This window comes from Perca fluviatilis, chromosome 18 (assembly GCF_010015445.1).
Source record: "Perca fluviatilis chromosome 18, GENO_Pfluv_1.0, whole genome shotgun sequence".
Taxonomy (NCBI): domain Eukaryota; kingdom Metazoa; phylum Chordata; class Actinopteri; order Perciformes; family Percidae; genus Perca; species Perca fluviatilis.
The window spans coordinates 23,186,730-23,204,002 of NC_053129.1; the positions used below are offsets into that span (position 1 = coordinate 23,186,730).

Below are 17,273 nucleotides of genomic sequence, written 5' to 3' on the forward strand. Positions count from 1 at the left end.
TCTTCTTTCTCTGTTTCTATGAGAACTTTTAGTGTTGTGGTCCTGAATCACCCCAGTCAAATCATTAGCGACAGAATGAATAATAAAATGGAGAGTGCCTTGTTTGGCTCAACTTCTCTTTGCTAGATGTGTTGCATAACAGAAGCTTACAGGCCTCATTGAGGGAACAGTATGTTCTGGGGCATATGCTAAAACAGAAGGAAATGAGACTTGGTCACATGGGCGGATTTGGTTTTTCTCTGAATTGCTGCTCTTGATGAGCTGATGATACCTCTCTTCCTTCCTTGCTAGAGTGTCTTAACACATTGCTTCCTTCCCCTACAAGTCAATTTCATTCATCCAAAGTTGCAATAAAACTGAAACTGAGCATTTAGCAACATTTAATGGTTGAAATGTAAGCTGAAGAATGATAATTTCTGATAATGCTTATAGATAATCAGTTACACAGGGCAAAGCAACATATAATCCATTATATCCATTACAGTAGACCTGCAGGAGTGATTACATTTGTGAGGCATATCATGTTTATTAAACCTGAATCAAAGAGGCATTTGTTAAACTCTATGCACACTATATGTATGTGCAGGGGGAACAAAAAACAGGAAGATCTTATAACATAAGGCAGTACAATGCCACCACATGCCAACCAGAGAGCTTATAGCACATATCTGACGCAGCGTCAGCAAAAACAATTACAAGCTTTATAAAATTAACTGTTGGTTTTATCTTGGATAAATATTGCTTTTATCATGTTTCACCCTCTGCATCACATTTACAAAAAAGAAATATCACATGATTTAAATCATTAGTAGGATGTACAAGAAAGTAACATCAGGGCATTACTGTGGGGATAAGGATTGCTCAATATAAGCTGCATGTTGATTCTCTGCAAAGAAACTGTGCTGTGATCTATCTGTTGAAAGACCTTTGTCCAAACACAGTGGTAACATTGCATACGTTTCAAACCTCAACTTATACCCGGCCAAAACAATATAATTTTAAATATACTGAGAGGCTTTAAAAGTGCCTCTTATTGAACAGTTAATTAAGCCAGAGCTTTTGTGTTATGAAGCTTTTGTTCTGTGTATCACTTAATGTCACAATGAACATATTGTACAGCTCTCATCAGTGTGCTCAGCTCACTGTGACCGCTTATTGAATATGAAAGGCAGAACTGTACATAGCATATAATCATTAACATATAAATTATTATGAAATCGGTCATTGTATTTTCCATATGTAATGGTAGTATAACAAAAGGAAAAATACATAAAAAATAAATTCTATATATGTAGTTTGTTGTATTAATGCAATAACCTGACTTAAAGTAATGTATATTTTTACATGATAGAGATGATAGATAAAGTTGTGCATCTTCACAGCACTAAGCTCTGTGCTTTATTATCTTATCTATAATGTATGTTAGCAATCTTTAAGGAGAATGTTAACTGTAACTCCATTTTTTAATCCAACAGCATTCACCAACAGGGCAGTATCTGAGAGGCGAAACCAGCGCTCTTACTGCACCACTCAGTACTCTTTAAACATCGTATATACGGGAATTAACATGCTCAACAAAAGCTGAGCATTACAGTCTTCATAAAGTAACTTATTAGTTATTCAGGCCTAGTCCTTAAATTGCTGAATTGCCTGTTTAAACCTCATTGCTATTAACTGCTTCCATTACCACCTGTTTGCCTCCTGCTATTTACTGAACATTACTGTTTCACTAATAGATCATTTTTACCACTTGGATGCCTATTTATTTTTATTTCCACCTGGTTTCGTGATGGCTTAATTTATGCCTACTGTTTAAAAAGGCTGAGTGAGCGAGAAAACATGTTGAGGAAGGCTTTTCACTACAGGTGCTTCTTTCTTGCGTACACTGTTTAATTAGAAATGCCAGAACGTTGAATTCAATTTGTGGATTTGTAAAAGTTAATCAAGGCTACAAGTCTAGAATGAACCTAAAAAATTAAAAGAGATGATGACAATGTAATGAAAATACTGCACTGAAAAGAGATGAATGTGTGCCCTGCTGGTTGCGTAATCTCATGGCTTACAGTCAACACTAATGAGAAGAGGCTAACATAGTGGCAAGCTGAACACTTTACCCTTTAATAATGCTTAATGATTTTTGACAGCTAAAGCATAAATAATACCACATGCAACGAAGAGAGCGAATCCCAGCCCTATAGAACACAGAAACCATAGCACTCAAACAGACATTCATTTTTCTTTTTTTTTTTTAAAGAATTAAATAAACATGACATAGCTCCAACGTGGTCTTCGGCTATATTTGGCTGTTTGTGTTGTGAATAAGTAATCATTCTTGGAAATGTTATATAATGTAATTTGTTTGGTTATTTACATTAAATACATTATAAAACATAAAATATGCAAAACTATGGCATATCATCTTAGTATTGGTAGTAGTAGTATTTGTGCTATAGTGGTTGTAGCTAATATATTAGTAGTAGTGGTACAAGTAGTAGAAGTAGTAGTGGTAGTAATAGTAGTAGCTACTAGGCTATATTTAGCCGTTTGTGTTGTGAATTAAGTTAAGTTTTTATGTACTAGCACATTAATTTCACAGCGCCTTTTTGTCTGTGTGTGTGTGTGTGTGTGAGTGTGTGTGTTTGTGTGTTGTGTGTGTGTGTGTGTGTGTGTGTGCGCACACACACTCTCGCTCTCACTGTCCTGGTTCCTGGCTCCCTGCTCAGCCTACAAGCCTGCCATTCATGCTCATCACCTCTCCAGCATATCAACCCAGGTTCTATTTTGTATAGGCTCTGCTGCCAGGTTCTTGTCCCTCTCCGTGCCAAATCAGATCATTGATTCAGTCTCAGTGGTAGCTACACCAATGCCTTTAGCTCTAGTATCTTCTGAGAAGAATATTCCTTGTGTTCTTGTTTTTCTGAGTTTGTTCCCTGCAGTTGCGGGTCTAGAGGGGGGGCCCGGGGTGGCACCCGCCCCTGCTGAAATATAATTGCCCCCCCCTGGTGCCCCCCGACTCCATTGGGCTAGAGTGGAGTCAATCTGACAAATTTGATTTCCATTGGTACTGTCACTTTGCTGCCTGTTCTGCCAATCGCTGCCTTTCTATTTGATAAATGGATATGTACTTTAAACACACATTGTATGGCATCTGTGTAATTTGTTGAAATGTTGAGGCCAGTTTAGAAGTAGAAACATATTGAAACATATTGAACTCACTGTAGAGCACTTGTTGCTGTAAGAAATAAATTGTGTATTGCACTTTATTTCTGTCTATTATCTGAAAACTGTGTACAGCAAGGTTTTCTTTGTTGAAGTTTGAGGCAAGTTTATTCTATAACTGTATTGCACTTCCCAGCCCTTGTCAAAGGGCCAATTAATGTTTCCATGATGACTATCTAAATTTTCACCTTAAGAGTCCATAGAAAATGTGTATTGTATTTGGATACACAATTTGTTGAAAATAAAACAAGTTAAATACAGTATTTCCTATATTTCTAAGCAGATTATCTATGCTGTATTCTGATAAAATCCCCTTGCCCCCCCGGACTGCTTTTTGGTCCCCTCTGTGCCCCCCCACTTAAAAAAATCCTGGTATCCCCTGGTTCCCTGTGCTCCAGGATTCCTTCCCAGTGGTGTTAGGTAGTTACGATGAGCCACAGTGCACGCTGTTATGATGGGCCCTAATGCCACACGTGCACGCACGCATGCACACACGCACACACACACAGACACACACACACACACACACACACACACACACACACACACACACACACACACACACAACACACACACACACAAACAACACACACACACACACACACAACACACACACACACACACACACACACACACACACACACACACACACACACACCATTAGGCTTATTTATATTTTATCAACAATGTGTTGGATTCTACAGTTGAATGAGTTACTTAGGCAATTGTACCAAAAAATTGGAAACTATGGCGGAGATGGGTTTAATGCAGGCGTGTTTCCAAGGTGGCAATCTGAATCCCTCGCAAGAGCCTGTTCTCTGACCAACACATTGTTGGACGGCCCGCTCTCGCTCCGCCCCCCCCCACCCCCACCCTTACACATAAACTTTGACAAAACATCATAGTAGCACTAGTAGTAATGTAGTAGTAATAGTAATAGTAGCAAATATAACAGCAGTCATAGTAGTAACTAGTGGTAGTACTACTATATAGCATATTTGTCTGTTTGTGTTGTGAATAAAATTTTAATGATCCTGTGTGATCCAATGTGGTCTGTTACGTCACAAATCAAACATACTAAAACTACGGCACGATCACCTTTGCCATAAAATCTCTGATATGGAAAACAAAAGTGCCAGTTCAGTCGTCACTCTGACCACAGAGCTTTCACCTTTGTACTCACAAATACAATTTAGTGTAGTGTTAGTGTTGCGATGCCCTATTTTTCGAATTTTCGAATGTGAGCTGAAAATGCTTTGTGGTTAACATCTTAAGTCGAGTTTCTGCTTTCCTTTCCTAAAGGCCTTGTTTTGCCCACATTTCAGTGTTGCTAGTTAGCAAAACACAGCTTGTGAACAGTTTTGTTTTGCTTGTACAATGTTTAAAGTGTACAACACATGTAGAGGTACAACAATCACCATTGTAATATCAGCAAAAAATTTACAAATAGAATAGCAGTTTTCAGCTCTCCAACTTTAAGTTTTTCTTATGCAACTCATTAATGAGTGAAGTACTGTTTGTCACCTTTTACCTTATCTGTAGGCTACAGGAAGTGGTTCTTTCATCAACATGTTATACTCAGAACTGTTGGAACAGAACAAGAAAAGCCACTAGTGGTTACAGTTTTCAAACAAAGTCTCATTTTCATTAGCATTGTAACTTTTGTACTATAAGCTACTCGATGTCTGTTTACATTTCTAATTTTGTAACAGTTTTGCTTATATATGATTTTCTTACAGATTGGCAGTTCAATCTTGACCTTTTAAAAGTTGACAAAACAGTCTCGCTACAAGGGTCCATTTAGCATATGATTGTACAAAAAACTCTAAGCTAACATGAATGAGAATGAGAGTCCTAAAAATGCTCACAGATAAGTATAAACAATAGGCCTATGAGAAACATCTACACTTCCACAACAGGGCAAACTCCATCTGCTAAGGAAGATTGTAATTATACAAATCTCCATAACAGCTACTAAATGGCCCTTTTTGTTATATAAATATATATATATATATATATATATATATATATATATATATATATATATATATATATATAAAATATATGAATATATTATAAGTAGTAGTGTAGGAGGAGTAATAGACAAGAAGGAGTAGTAGTAAAAGCAGCAGCAGATTTAGTAGTGGTGTAGTAGTGGTAGCAGTGGTAGGTAGGCCTACTCTATTTACTGTAGCCTAGTAGTCGGTATTGTACAATAGCAGTTCAATATGTAGCCTAGTTGTAGTATAGTAGTAGTAATTATTAGAGATGGGCCTACAGTGACACTGAGCCTAAAGCACACCAATAAGGTAGGCTACATTAAGGTTTTGTGTCAGTAAAAATGTGTAGGCTTTTTGGATAATGCATTAATTAAATGAACGAATTTACTTAGACATATTGCACAATACCATATATTTAATGCAGCACTTCTGATTGAAAGATTTAATAATAACACGCAGAGGCGTCACCTTTCTAGGGCTCCGTATTATTGCACATATGAGACGAAAACTATTCAAATCAGAGGTGCTTCAAGATAGTACGTACTTCAGTCCGTCTGGATGGGCTGCTCTTCGTTTTACAAGCCACCAGATGTCACTGTGTTTGCTGTGTTTGGGTTTGAAGCCCCAAAGCTTCATCGCCCATCCATAATCCTATCGTCTGTTTTATGCTTATGGAAGTGACGTAACGGCCGTTACATTAGCTAGCTACACTTCCTAGAGACGGTTGCTACAACAGTTCATTGCGTCCTCTCCTCTAGGTTGATAGCCGCTATACAGTAGCTTTGAAAGTAGCCTGTCCGCTACCAAACATTCACGTTAGCTAAATATTACTCTGCAACTGCGATACTTGATGGTTTCTGATAGTTTCTGATAGAAAAATGGCTTTTGTTTCACAAAGCCAGAGAGCTCCAAACGAAAGTTACACCTTCGCAAGTCGCCCCAGACCTGTTGAGAATCGCTCCAAATACAGAGAGCCTCCGTCTGAACAGTAAGTATGTTGGTGCAGCACGACGAGCGTTAAATGAAGGCAGATAAACCTAGCTACATCACAATATCACTCACAATACTTATACTACTCACACTATTGTACTTTTTTATTCATGTTTATTTGACAGCTATAGTTTTTTTTTTTGATTTTACACACACAAAGCTTGTACTAATCAGCTGACTGCATGACTGCACTGTTTTTCCTTGCCAATGTAGGACACACAGCAATTATGGAAACATTATGTATGACCGTCGTGTTGTCAGAGGAAACACTTACGCCCAACTAATCATACCAACTGTAAGTATGAAATATCCATTTAACTATGCTCGATTCCCTGGAAGCTTTGCCTTTCTTTCTGCCATTTTATCTTAAAAATGTGTATTGTCATCCACCTTTGACAGACGGCTCAGCCAGACCCTGTTGAAGCACAACGACAACAGGAGAATAGGAGGAGAGCCATTGCTCGAAAACGAGCCAGGGAGCAGTTCAGACCAAGTACTCCGGAGGCCCTGCAGGGCAGAAAACACATTGATGTGCAAACAGGTGGGGCATTTCTCTTGACAGCTTCAGAACTTTTACATCTGTGCTATATTCAATTCACTATGGGTGTGTCAAACGTGCTGTTGGAAACCAAAGCTGTGTTGTAATGTTCTTGACCCCCAGAGCTGTATCTCGAAGAATTGAGTGATGTTATAGTGGCTACAGATGTTCAGTGCCAGACTGATGCTTTCCTGGACAAACCTGCAACCCCGCTCTTCATACCTGCTAAATCTGGCAAAGATGTTGAAACACAGATAGAGGAGGGAGAGGTAGGTAATCCAAGTGGGAGGTCTGGCAACACTTTCCACACCTCTTTGCCTTAACATTGTTCTAGTAAAATATACGATCTGTTGTAGGAAACTCCTCTGTACACATAAAGTCCAGTTTATAGTTGTAATGTCTTCTTTTGCTCTGAGGGAGCGGATATGTGTTGGCGGCCTCTGCTGTTATTCTGTCTCTTGTGAGTCCTCCAACTTTTGGAAAAGGAGTAATACATTTGTGGATACCTGTTTTATAACTATTATTGTCATGTAGGATGTCAATGCCAAATTTTTCAAGGTTTTCATCAAATTAAACCCAATGTTTAAAAATGCACAACCACTTATTACTAGTATCCTCTGCAGCTGTTTGACTTTGACAGGGAGGTGCAGCCAGTGTTGGAGGTCCTGGTGGGTAAGACAATAGAACAGTCCCTAGAGGAGGTGATGGAGGAGGAGGAGCTGGCCTCTCTGAGGGCCCAGCAGAGGGCCTTCGAAGAGCTCCGAAATAATGAGCTGGCAGAGGTGCTGCGGCTTCAGGAGCAGGAGAGACGCCACAGTGAGGAGAAAGTATGTCATTTATAGAAAATCTCTTTTAAATCACTATATAGGAACTCTATCCCTGGAGAATTAAGCTGGAAAATTAGGAGAAAGCAGTGATGCAATGAAGACACCAGTCCTGAACGTACAGCTGAGATTGGCCTATAAATAGTATCTGTATTGCTACATGCTCATCGCTGTGGTGTTTTTGCACTGCCTCTCTTAGAAACAGTCTGTCGATTATCTTTTTTCTGAGTGTGTTTTTTTAATTTGAGTCACTGTAGGTTGTGGTCTCTGTTCAAAGTTTCATGGCTATATAAATACTTCTTGTAATTATTTCAAGCAAACATCTGGTTGCCTCAGTCCTACAAAGTATGTGGTGCTGTGTGCTAGAAAGAGCGACCACACGCCAAGTGTTTAGGATAGCAGTTATAGCAGCTTTGATAAACATTGTATACTGTAAAACAGTTTGTGCTTGTTTAAAAAAAGGTTTTTTTCTGACCTCAGGGGCGTAGAATTGCCCAGCAAAAGGAGGTGCTGAAAAAAGAAAAAGAGACAGCAGAGAAGATTGCGGCCCGGGCGTACACCCAGCAGTACTTGGCTGACCTCCTACCTGCAGTGTTTACCTCGCTGAGAAGCCATGGCTACTTTTATGACCCGGTGGAGAAAGGTCAGCCTTCCTTTGCTGCATTGCTCTCCAGCAACAACTTCCATTCAAACTCAACTTTCTACCTTTCCGACACATGAGGGCATCACTGCACTCCGCTGCACTGCACAAAGCGGCATTGAATCAAATCTGTAGCGTCATCTGTGACTAGTAACAGAAGAGCTCATTGATACTCTGCACTGAAGATAACGATATGAGTGTTTAACCCTTTATCATATTTGCGGTTGCTGATTTCCAGATATTGAGAATAATTTCTTCCCATGGCTGATGGCTGAGGTTAACAACAGTTTGGAGAAGAGATACACAACAAGAGAGCTGCTGGACAGTAAGGAAATACAGTATAATTTCTTCTGTTGTTTAGAAGACATCCCTCCGTTTAAACGGAGCAATGTATTAATTTGAAAACCTGCTTTCTTAAATGCTTCCTGCTTTTTTCTTTTCCCTCCAGGTTTTCTGTAGTATTTTTTTTCACCTCAGTGTTACTACTAGCACAAGATTGTACACAAACTGTATAAGCCACAATCTGTCACAACATAACAATTTTTTGATTTAAAAAAAAAGCAGGGAGAAGAAAAATCTTAGCTGCCCCCATAATAGTTGTGGATACAAACTGAAAATTGTCAGAAACCCCTTCTTCTAAGTTGTTGGAAGACATCAACATATTCTACATGCTGATGACAGCTACAAGATATTTCACGGGGTTCATGTCATGGACATTGTTGGAGTGCCATCTACTGGTTATTTTTTAACATTACAGAGGGCATTAATATCAAATATATAGGGCTGGGTAATATATCGCTATTATATCGATATCGTGATATGAGACTAGATATCGTCTTAGATTTTGGATATCGTAATATCGTGGTATGACATAAGGTTTTAAAAGCTGCATTACAGTAAAGTGATGTACTTTTCTGAACTTACCAGACTGTTCTAGCTGTTCTATTATTTGCCTTTTCCCCACTTAGACATTATGTCTACATTACTGATGATTATTTATCTGAAATCTAAGTGTGAAGATATTTTGTTAAAGCACCCATTGTCAACCCCAGAATATCGCCACAATATCGATATCGAGGTATTTGGTCAAGAATATCGTGATATCTGATTTTCTCCATATCGCCCAGCCCTACAAACATATTGTACACAGAAACATCTTCAACCTCTCTCTCTCTCTCTCTCTCTCTCTCTCTCTCTCTCTCTCTCTCAGCTATCATCCATGATGTCACCCAGAAAAGACTGAAGATGTTCAAAGAGCCGGAGATGCAGTAATAATGATTCACTGAGAAAGGCCAAGGGCATGGATGCATTCTCAAAAATAAAAATACATTTCACTGACTTAATTAACACAAGTTTTCCCTTTGAGATCACAATACTAGTGTATGTTGTTCCAGTGTAAGTAATTTGTTTCAACCTTAAAATTAATGTAATGATTCTAATGATTAGTAGGGAATATAGTGAAAACATTTTTTGCAAACGTTTGCACTCGTTCTTGTATATCATAAATCAGGGATTTCTGTTAGTACAGTATGAAGAGATTGTGTAACTTTTCTGTGAAAGTTGACTGTAACAGTTTCTTCAGTGTTTGAAGGCAGTTTTTTTTTTTTTTTTGCAAAATATTTTAAAGATTGGTAGGCCTACAAAATTAGCAACCCTGGCATTAGCATTTTTATCATGTTGTGATCCAAATGTTGTTATATCAGAGTTTTGCTGCAGTTAATGTATAAAGATTGAAAATTCAAAAACCTGGTGCTATGAAGTAGATATGTCATTGAGCTTGACGGTTCATTATTGACCTTGGAAAGAAAATCTCTTTTTTCTGAAGCTTTCATCCACATGCTGTGGATGTTTTTTTTTTCATTAGTTTCATGGCTACCTTGTCAAACAGATTACTGTAAAACCCACAGCAATGGGTCCAGTCATAATATCAGAGGTGGCCATGTTAGAGGCCCTGAGCCATTCTTACAAAAAACACAGTCACCTTTTATTTTCTTCTAGTTCTTAAAACAGTGAAGTTTCCGTCATTGCAAAACCAATAAAACTGGTATGGAAAGATTTTGTGAGCATGCAGGGTTTGTGGGCATTTGCTGTGAATCTACAATCGATGCTGCCAGTTGAAGAATTGAAGTTCCTAAACACAAAAATGTTTCTGTTCCTTAATGTTTTCTGCTGCAGCTTTAAAAAAAAGAAGTGATCCTAGTATTTTATCATTGACCTAATTTCTGTGATAGCTAGTCAAAACAACCTTTTTCTTTCAGGCGTGTGTTTGTCTATTTTACCACTAATCAGAAGAAAGTTCCTGCCTGTCCCGGTTTTCAAAACAGCAAATCAGACAAAAAAAAGTTTGTATCTTAAAAATAATGAATCCAAGACGGAGATATTGGTCACAGAGGAGGTGAACAACATGAACTCCAAATATTTAGAGGGCCATGCAACGTGCCTTCCTGTGAATTTAAATCCATTTACATCTGGCATTGCTCTGCAAACAGTTCATTCAGATGCTGTAACAGGCAAATTCAACAATGTTTTGCATTGGCCAGACAGACTCCCTTTTCCACCCAAAACAAAACAAAAAAGACAAAAAAATGAGTGGGGTTGCATCATCTTCATAGTAGGGGCTTTTTTTTGTTTGTGTGCTATAGAAATAAAGGTGTCGATAAATTAGCCTACTAAAACAATATTTTTACCACTGTTTTATTTTCAATAGGTTCAAATATACTAAAGGAAAGGGTTAAGGTTGATAATGTTAGTGGTTGACAATGGCCGTTTGAGTACACAGTGGTTGGCAGGACCGTCACATCACTCTGGTTTCGTATTATGTTGAGAAGTAGTCTAACCTCCGATATATACGGCTCTATTTTAATCCCGTCCCCTCATTGGCCAGCTCAGCTATGACGCCACCTCTCTCACTTGGCAGCGCTTCCTTCACTGCAGGGCGGATGACGCGCACTTCCCCAGTGAACCAACAAAGTTTGGGCTGTGATGTATCAGTGCTCAGGGCAGGTGACACCTCAGTCTGAACACACCTAATACATGACATTTACATGTATTTGTTCAGAGTCAGATTGTTAGATTGTATTAACAGTTATTACTCAAATAATTGTATTCTTATTAGATATCTCAGCTAAACTGACTTGCACAAATATGTTTCTTCAAACAAATCATTTTCAGCTAAATAGAAACTAATGAGCAGAATCTGTCAATTAAGTTTAAAAGTGTGATTCATACATAGAATACAGTATATGATTGTTAGGAAGAAGGATATGGGCATTATAGGCTACATTGTGTAGGATAGGCTATATGTAGTGTTTTTTAATGTTATGCCATAGCTTGTCACTTATTGTCTGAACATAAAAATAAAATAAAACAATACACCAGCTGAAATGTTTTTGTTGGTAATACAGTAAGTTTTTGACCTCAGGTAAATATACGCTAAATAGCAGTGATTATTGGTATGGGAGATAATAATTGGGACAGCTATTGTTGGTGTAGATCTTTAAAATGAGGAAATGATAATGTTCAGTCAAATAATCATTAATGTGAATTAAACAGACAATAGCACAGAAAGTCCAAATGTATTACCAGAGATTAGCCATAGCCTTTATTGTAATTCATTGTAGGCCTAAGTAATAGACATTATACAGTATGTTTTCAGAATAGCAAACTTTTTCAGTTTTTCAATCTTGACCTATAGGCTATTTGAGTTTGGGGTTTTATGGGCCACCTAAACCCAATGATGCAAGACCTTCAGTTTCCATGCCAACGACCCCCAAGCATCATTTTCTGACTGATGTGGTTATAGATTCAAAACTACTAAATGCCCTGTTGTGGGTGGGGAAATACCACCCTCAGTTAAAATGTGCTTTAACACTAATAAAGCTGTCTTTGGTTTTGCGGGAAAGCCCCCCCCCCCCGCAGGTCCCCGGACCCCATGGGTTGTGAACCTGTGCTCCTCCAGCCTACCGGTGACAGCAGGAACAGGATCACAACAGTGGGATGGATGAGCGCCATATTGCGCCTGGCTAAACAGAGGAAGGGGAAATCTGCGACTGTGAGCTTCGGAGCAATTATCTCATATCCAAAACTCATCAGCTCCAGGAAGACTTCCAGTAAGTAGACAACCTGTCTGTCGTACTGACTGCAGTCTGCAGTAAAGCGAGGTCGAAGCTGTTCAAAAACATAGGCCTACTTTTCACACTTTTTTTCGGCGCACTCTCTGCACAAAGGAGACAAATCTCACAACAGGTGTCTGTAGGATTATAAACTAGTGAGGATGACTGCGGCACAGCTCTGCACAAAGGGCAACAGTATTATTGCAGCCTGAGTTCAAATACCCTAAGGTTGGATCTTCTAACATGTTTACGCTTTGTTTTATATTGAAATAGCCTATGCCCTTTACCGGTGCGATCAAGGAGGTTACATTTCTCGTTTGCGGGGCTTGAAAGGTTTCCACTGTCTCTGTGGGTGTGTAGCCTCCCCAATAACATAGACGTAATCTCTACAGTGGAAATATACCCTGAAAATCATCACTTCGTTACATGTTTTGACATTATTACAACCTTAAAGATTATGCGACTGGGGCAGTGGTCCTGACTATTGATGGTTATCTGTAATGTAATGCAACATTGTTTCTTCGCCTCTTAGCGACTTTACAAAGCGATACAGACCAGGAGTGGTGTAAATGGCTCCCATTAACGTTCATCTGAATTGTCTTGGGGTGTGGGTTTGTTAGCAACAGAAGGCATCAAAATAAAAGACTAAAACAAGGCAGGGTGGGGACTATAACTTTATCATAGCTAGTGGGTGAGGCACGTTGACCATATTTAACCTGCCTGGTGCTGGATGATTCAACACTATCAAGGTAGAATAGAACCGCGGGACTTCCGGTCTTAAATTTCAGAATTAAATCACTAAATGGTTGGATTGGAATATTCAAGATTAAAAGAGCTAATTATAAATAAATGATACATCGATTAACAGAAAAAGTTTTATTTGAGAGATACACATTAGGTATTTGATTATTGCAGTATTATGAATTTAATCAGGGTTATACATGGAAGTACTGTTGTTATGTTGATTTGTAGCTTAATTGATTAATCAATCAAATTATTTTTTAAATTAATCATGTAAGTCATATATTGAGCAACAATGCCAAATATTTACATATTTTAGCTTCTCAAATGTGATAATTTGATGCTTTTCTTTGTTAAATATTAATGTAAATTGATTATCTTTGGGTTTTGGACTGATGGACAAGACATTCAATGCCATCATGGGCTCTGAGAATTTGTGGAGAATATTTTTCACATTCAGACAAATAGATATTTAACAAATAAATAAAGATTAAAATACCAACAGTTATATTCATATTTAAAGCTAAAAGTCAAACCTTCTTTTGTTCCTACTCTTAAATGTTAGGGATTTGCTGCTTTTCTTTGTGTTATATTACTGTAAGTTGGGTTTTGGACGGGTGATTGGACACAACAAGCAATTTGAAGACGTCTTTTTGGGCTCTGAGAATTTGTGATGGATGTTTTTCACCATTGTTGAACAGTTCATAATAAAAATTATTAATTGAAAAGATAAATGAGATAATACAATTTAATATAATATTTATATATAATTTTTTGGGGGGGGTTTAGGTATCTGGCCATTATTTATCATACAAATATTTGTATTGATTTTTCCCTTTTTGTCACAATCACAATCACAATTACACAGAACCACATACAACATTAATTCTAGATCTACATAGTTATACACACATCAACGCACCCCTACAGCAAAAAAAAAAAAAGGGGGATAATAAACATAATAATAGTACTGATTATATTATACTGGCCAGGGAAGATTCAAATAAGATAAAAAGGGCTGCCAGACCCCATAAAACTTTGCAGAGGAACCTCGGATAGTGTACATAAGATGCTCAAGTTTAAGACACGAAATCACCTCTGTAACCCAGCATTTGTAAGATGGTGGCAATGCCTTTTTCCAACTGAGAAGAATCAGGCGTCTAGCCAATAATGTGGAGAAAGCTATGAGCTCTGTCTGATTGGTTGTTAGCTGCATTCCTTCAGGCACTACCCCAAAGATGGAAGTCAGAGGATTGGGATCAATATCTTTGTTACATATAAATGAAAACGTTCTGAAAATGTCTGGCCAGAATTTTTTTAATCTGGGGCATTCCCAGAACATGTGGCTCAGGTCTGCTGGTTCCAGACTACATCTGGGGCATGTTGTGTCTGACCCTGGATACATTTTAGCCAGCTTGCTCCTAGAAAGATGGAGCCTGTGAAGTACCTTAAATTGCAAAAGCCTGTGTCTAATGCATACCGAAGATGAATGCACCAAATTTATTGCCCGTTGCCAAGCTACATCAGATATTTCTGTACCCAGTTCCTCCACCCACTGCCTCTTTATATGATCAAGAGATGGGGAAGTGAATCTTTGGATGTTCTCATATATGATAGACAACATACCCCTAAGCGAGGAGTCCATATTTAAAAGCTCATCAATCCAGCCACCCTCTGGCTTGTTCAAAGAAGGAGAAACATTTTCTTAAAGTAGTAGATACTTAAAGAAGTTGGATTCAGGAATCTCAAAATCTATTTTTAATTGCTGGAATGAAATAAACACGCCGTCTTTGAAAAGGTCCTTAACACACTTGACTCCATTTCTAATCTGGCCATTATTTAATAGAAATTATGTTTTTATATAAAATTTAAAGTGTTTAAGGTTAAAGATAAGGATAGTTAAAGGTTTGCAATCTTGGCAGGACTTGTAAAGTGTAAGAAACACCAATGATCAGAAGTGACCAGACTCGTGCTCTTATTTTGAAGTTCAGACGGGGTAGCTTCCTGTGTTGTGCTAGCTAGCCGCTGTTAACTTGGTTCTCGGCTCGCGGCGGTGATTCATCCTGACGACTGTCGCCCGCAGGAGTGCCGAACTGCTCTCACCCGGGTTTAAGTAACGCCGAAGTGGCTGAAACTCGTTTCTCCTCTTTCTCTCTTTTCAGGAAGGCACACAGAGCACTGGTCTCCTCTTTGGAAAGACTTTTTTATTGAACAGCTCCTCGCACAGAGCAAGGAAAAGGACAGGACAATGCCCAAAGCGGTAAGTAATGTTAACGTAACTCCTTTGATTTATTCAGTCACTGCTTGTTGTATCACTTCTTTATATCTGGTCAAACTTAACTAAAACATGACCGGTAATGTTAATGGAAGATTAAACGTCCTAAATGTACTATACTCATCTGTTTGTTGAAGGATTTTTTCATCTTTTCTTACATTAATTTAGCTAACTAGCTAGCTAATTTAAATTGTACTATCAGTACTGTACAGTACTAGTTTGTTGGTAAACTGTGAAATATGTGGTGCAGTGAATGGTAGCGCACTGATGCTAGTAGGCTACTTTATAATAATATTGTATTTAGTATGAACGTGTCATATCAGTCTTTGAACCACACTTAATCTGTTGTAGGTCTGGGAGGTGATATTGTATGTTTTAGTTTGGCCCTACATTTTGTGACTTTATTGTTGCTAAGTTTAGAACTCTTGAATCACTTCCTGGGAGGGACAGGTGTTGCCATCAGAGTAGTTTCCTCAACTTTCAAGTAGAGTGATGTGTAAACCATTTGTCATGTCAATTTAAGTACATGTATTTAACTTGTCACTTCTTTTGAACTCTCAATGAGCAAGAAACAAAACACAGGCGTTCAAACTAAACAGGAATAACATTTAGAGACTGAATCACAACTAGAACAATAACTTAATATGTAGTTTTGTCATAGAAACTTACAGAATCAGTAGTGTCTGTGTTAAAGGGGAATGCCGCTCAAATCACATGCTCTTGTCATATCCTGGGGGTGTCCCTATATGTTTCAATAAATGTCATCCACTTTGCTCCAAAGCTAGGAACGAATATGATGAGACTTCTATTCTAGACATTTGAGCACTATTTTAATGTGCTTACAGTGGCAGTCATAGTCACAGGATCTATGTCTTTGACATCATTATGTATAATGTTGTACACTTGTGCAACATCGTAAACAAGGGGGGGTGGAAAATGTCTTGTTTATATCCTCGGGAGTTTGTGATGAATACAGGGTTGTCTCTTATTCTCTTGAAGTTATTTTCCAGGCTGAAATTTGAGGTTGCTCCCCACTTAGTCTAAATGTTGGGTTCTCATAGTCATCTTGGAGTCTTTGTAAAAATGTGAAACGTTGACTAGTATTTACGGTATCGATGACTTTAAAATCATCAAAAAAGCTAAACTAAAAGACAAAAACAGACATTATTTGATGAAGCTGTGCCATATATTTTAAGAGGTTTTTGCCTCCAATTATTCTTGACTCGTTTTGCCCCACCCCAGCTATTACATACTGTACAGTTGCACATGGAGGGTGTCCCTCCCTCAGCATACTGTTTGGAAATTTTCTAGCATAACGGCTTATGTGTGTTCTACAGTATTAAGGAAAATGTAATGGAAATGTGTTAGACATGGATATGAGTACCTTTCTCTATACTCTGTTCTTTATTTAAAAAATAGAATAGAAAGTCCAGAGATACCTAAAACATAGTTAAAACAGGTTTACATTTGGAAAGCTTTTATTTAAAAAGAGACAAAATCCAGAAGTATAAATTGCTGCTAATACGCTGCTCAGATCCTGACAGAGACCGGTTGCTGCTGAACAGAGCAGCGTATTGTGATGACAAAGACGAAAGCCCCGGTCAGTGTCATAAAGTGTGTTGTCGTTTTGTTTGGAACGGCCTAATGGTTGTCATGAGCGTCGCTGTGCAAATGACATCATTACTGTCTGATAGCGGCTGAGTCCAGCTGCCACAAAGCAGCCTTCTTGGATGTTAATGTTAGACTTTTTATTTTCCATGATATCAAGAAAAGAATCCATGCCTTGTATTTTTAGTTTTTTTTGTTTCATCCACTCATGACTGACACAGCCTTTGCAACATAGCATAAATATCAATAGGACACTAAGTCCGATTTAATGAAGGTGCTCCTTCGGTGCTGTTACCACCAGAAAGCCTCGTCCTTTAAAACTAATC

The 17,273-nt window shown here is 38.3% G+C and overlaps 2 protein-coding genes across 2 annotated transcripts in view; both read left to right on the top strand.

Annotated features, from left to right (window-relative positions):
- Positions 1-5,908: 5,908 nt before the first annotated feature.
- rsph3 (radial spoke head 3) lies at positions 5,909-10,267 on the top strand. The gene is made up of 8 exons (XM_039780917.1): positions 5,909-6,207; positions 6,423-6,504; positions 6,609-6,750; positions 6,871-7,016; positions 7,371-7,574; positions 8,052-8,214; positions 8,450-8,536; positions 9,422-10,267. The coding sequence occupies exons 1-8, from the start codon at positions 6,098-6,100 to the stop codon at positions 9,481-9,483; spliced, it is 996 nt and encodes a 331-aa protein (XP_039636851.1). The 5' UTR covers positions 5,909-6,097; the 3' UTR covers positions 9,484-10,267.
- Positions 10,268-12,104: 1,837 nt separating this feature from the next.
- Positions 12,105-17,273, top strand: part of ezrb (ezrin b) — a 38,339-nt gene continuing 33,170 nt past the window's right edge. Inside the window, exons 1-2 of the mRNA XM_039782344.1 lie at positions 12,105-12,320; positions 15,227-15,324. Of these exons, the coding sequence (XP_039638278.1) occupies positions 12,143-12,320; positions 15,227-15,324 (276 nt within the window). The 5' untranslated portion in view covers positions 12,105-12,142. The remainder of the gene's footprint in view (positions 12,321-15,226; positions 15,325-17,273) is intronic.

Bases quoted from the DNA above. Each gene is read 5' to 3' on its own strand.
- rsph3 (XM_039780917.1), top strand. From the start codon at position 6,098: ATGGCTTTTGTTTCACAAAGCCAGAGAGCTCCAAACGAAAGTTACACC. The intron at 6,208-6,422 runs GTAAGTATGTTG...TTGCCAATGTAG, and splicing joins AGAGAGCCTCCGTCTGAACA to GACACACAGCAATTATGGAA. The intron at 8,537-9,421 runs GTAAGGAAATAC...TCTCTCTCTCAG, and splicing joins AACAAGAGAGCTGCTGGACA to CTATCATCCATGATGTCACC.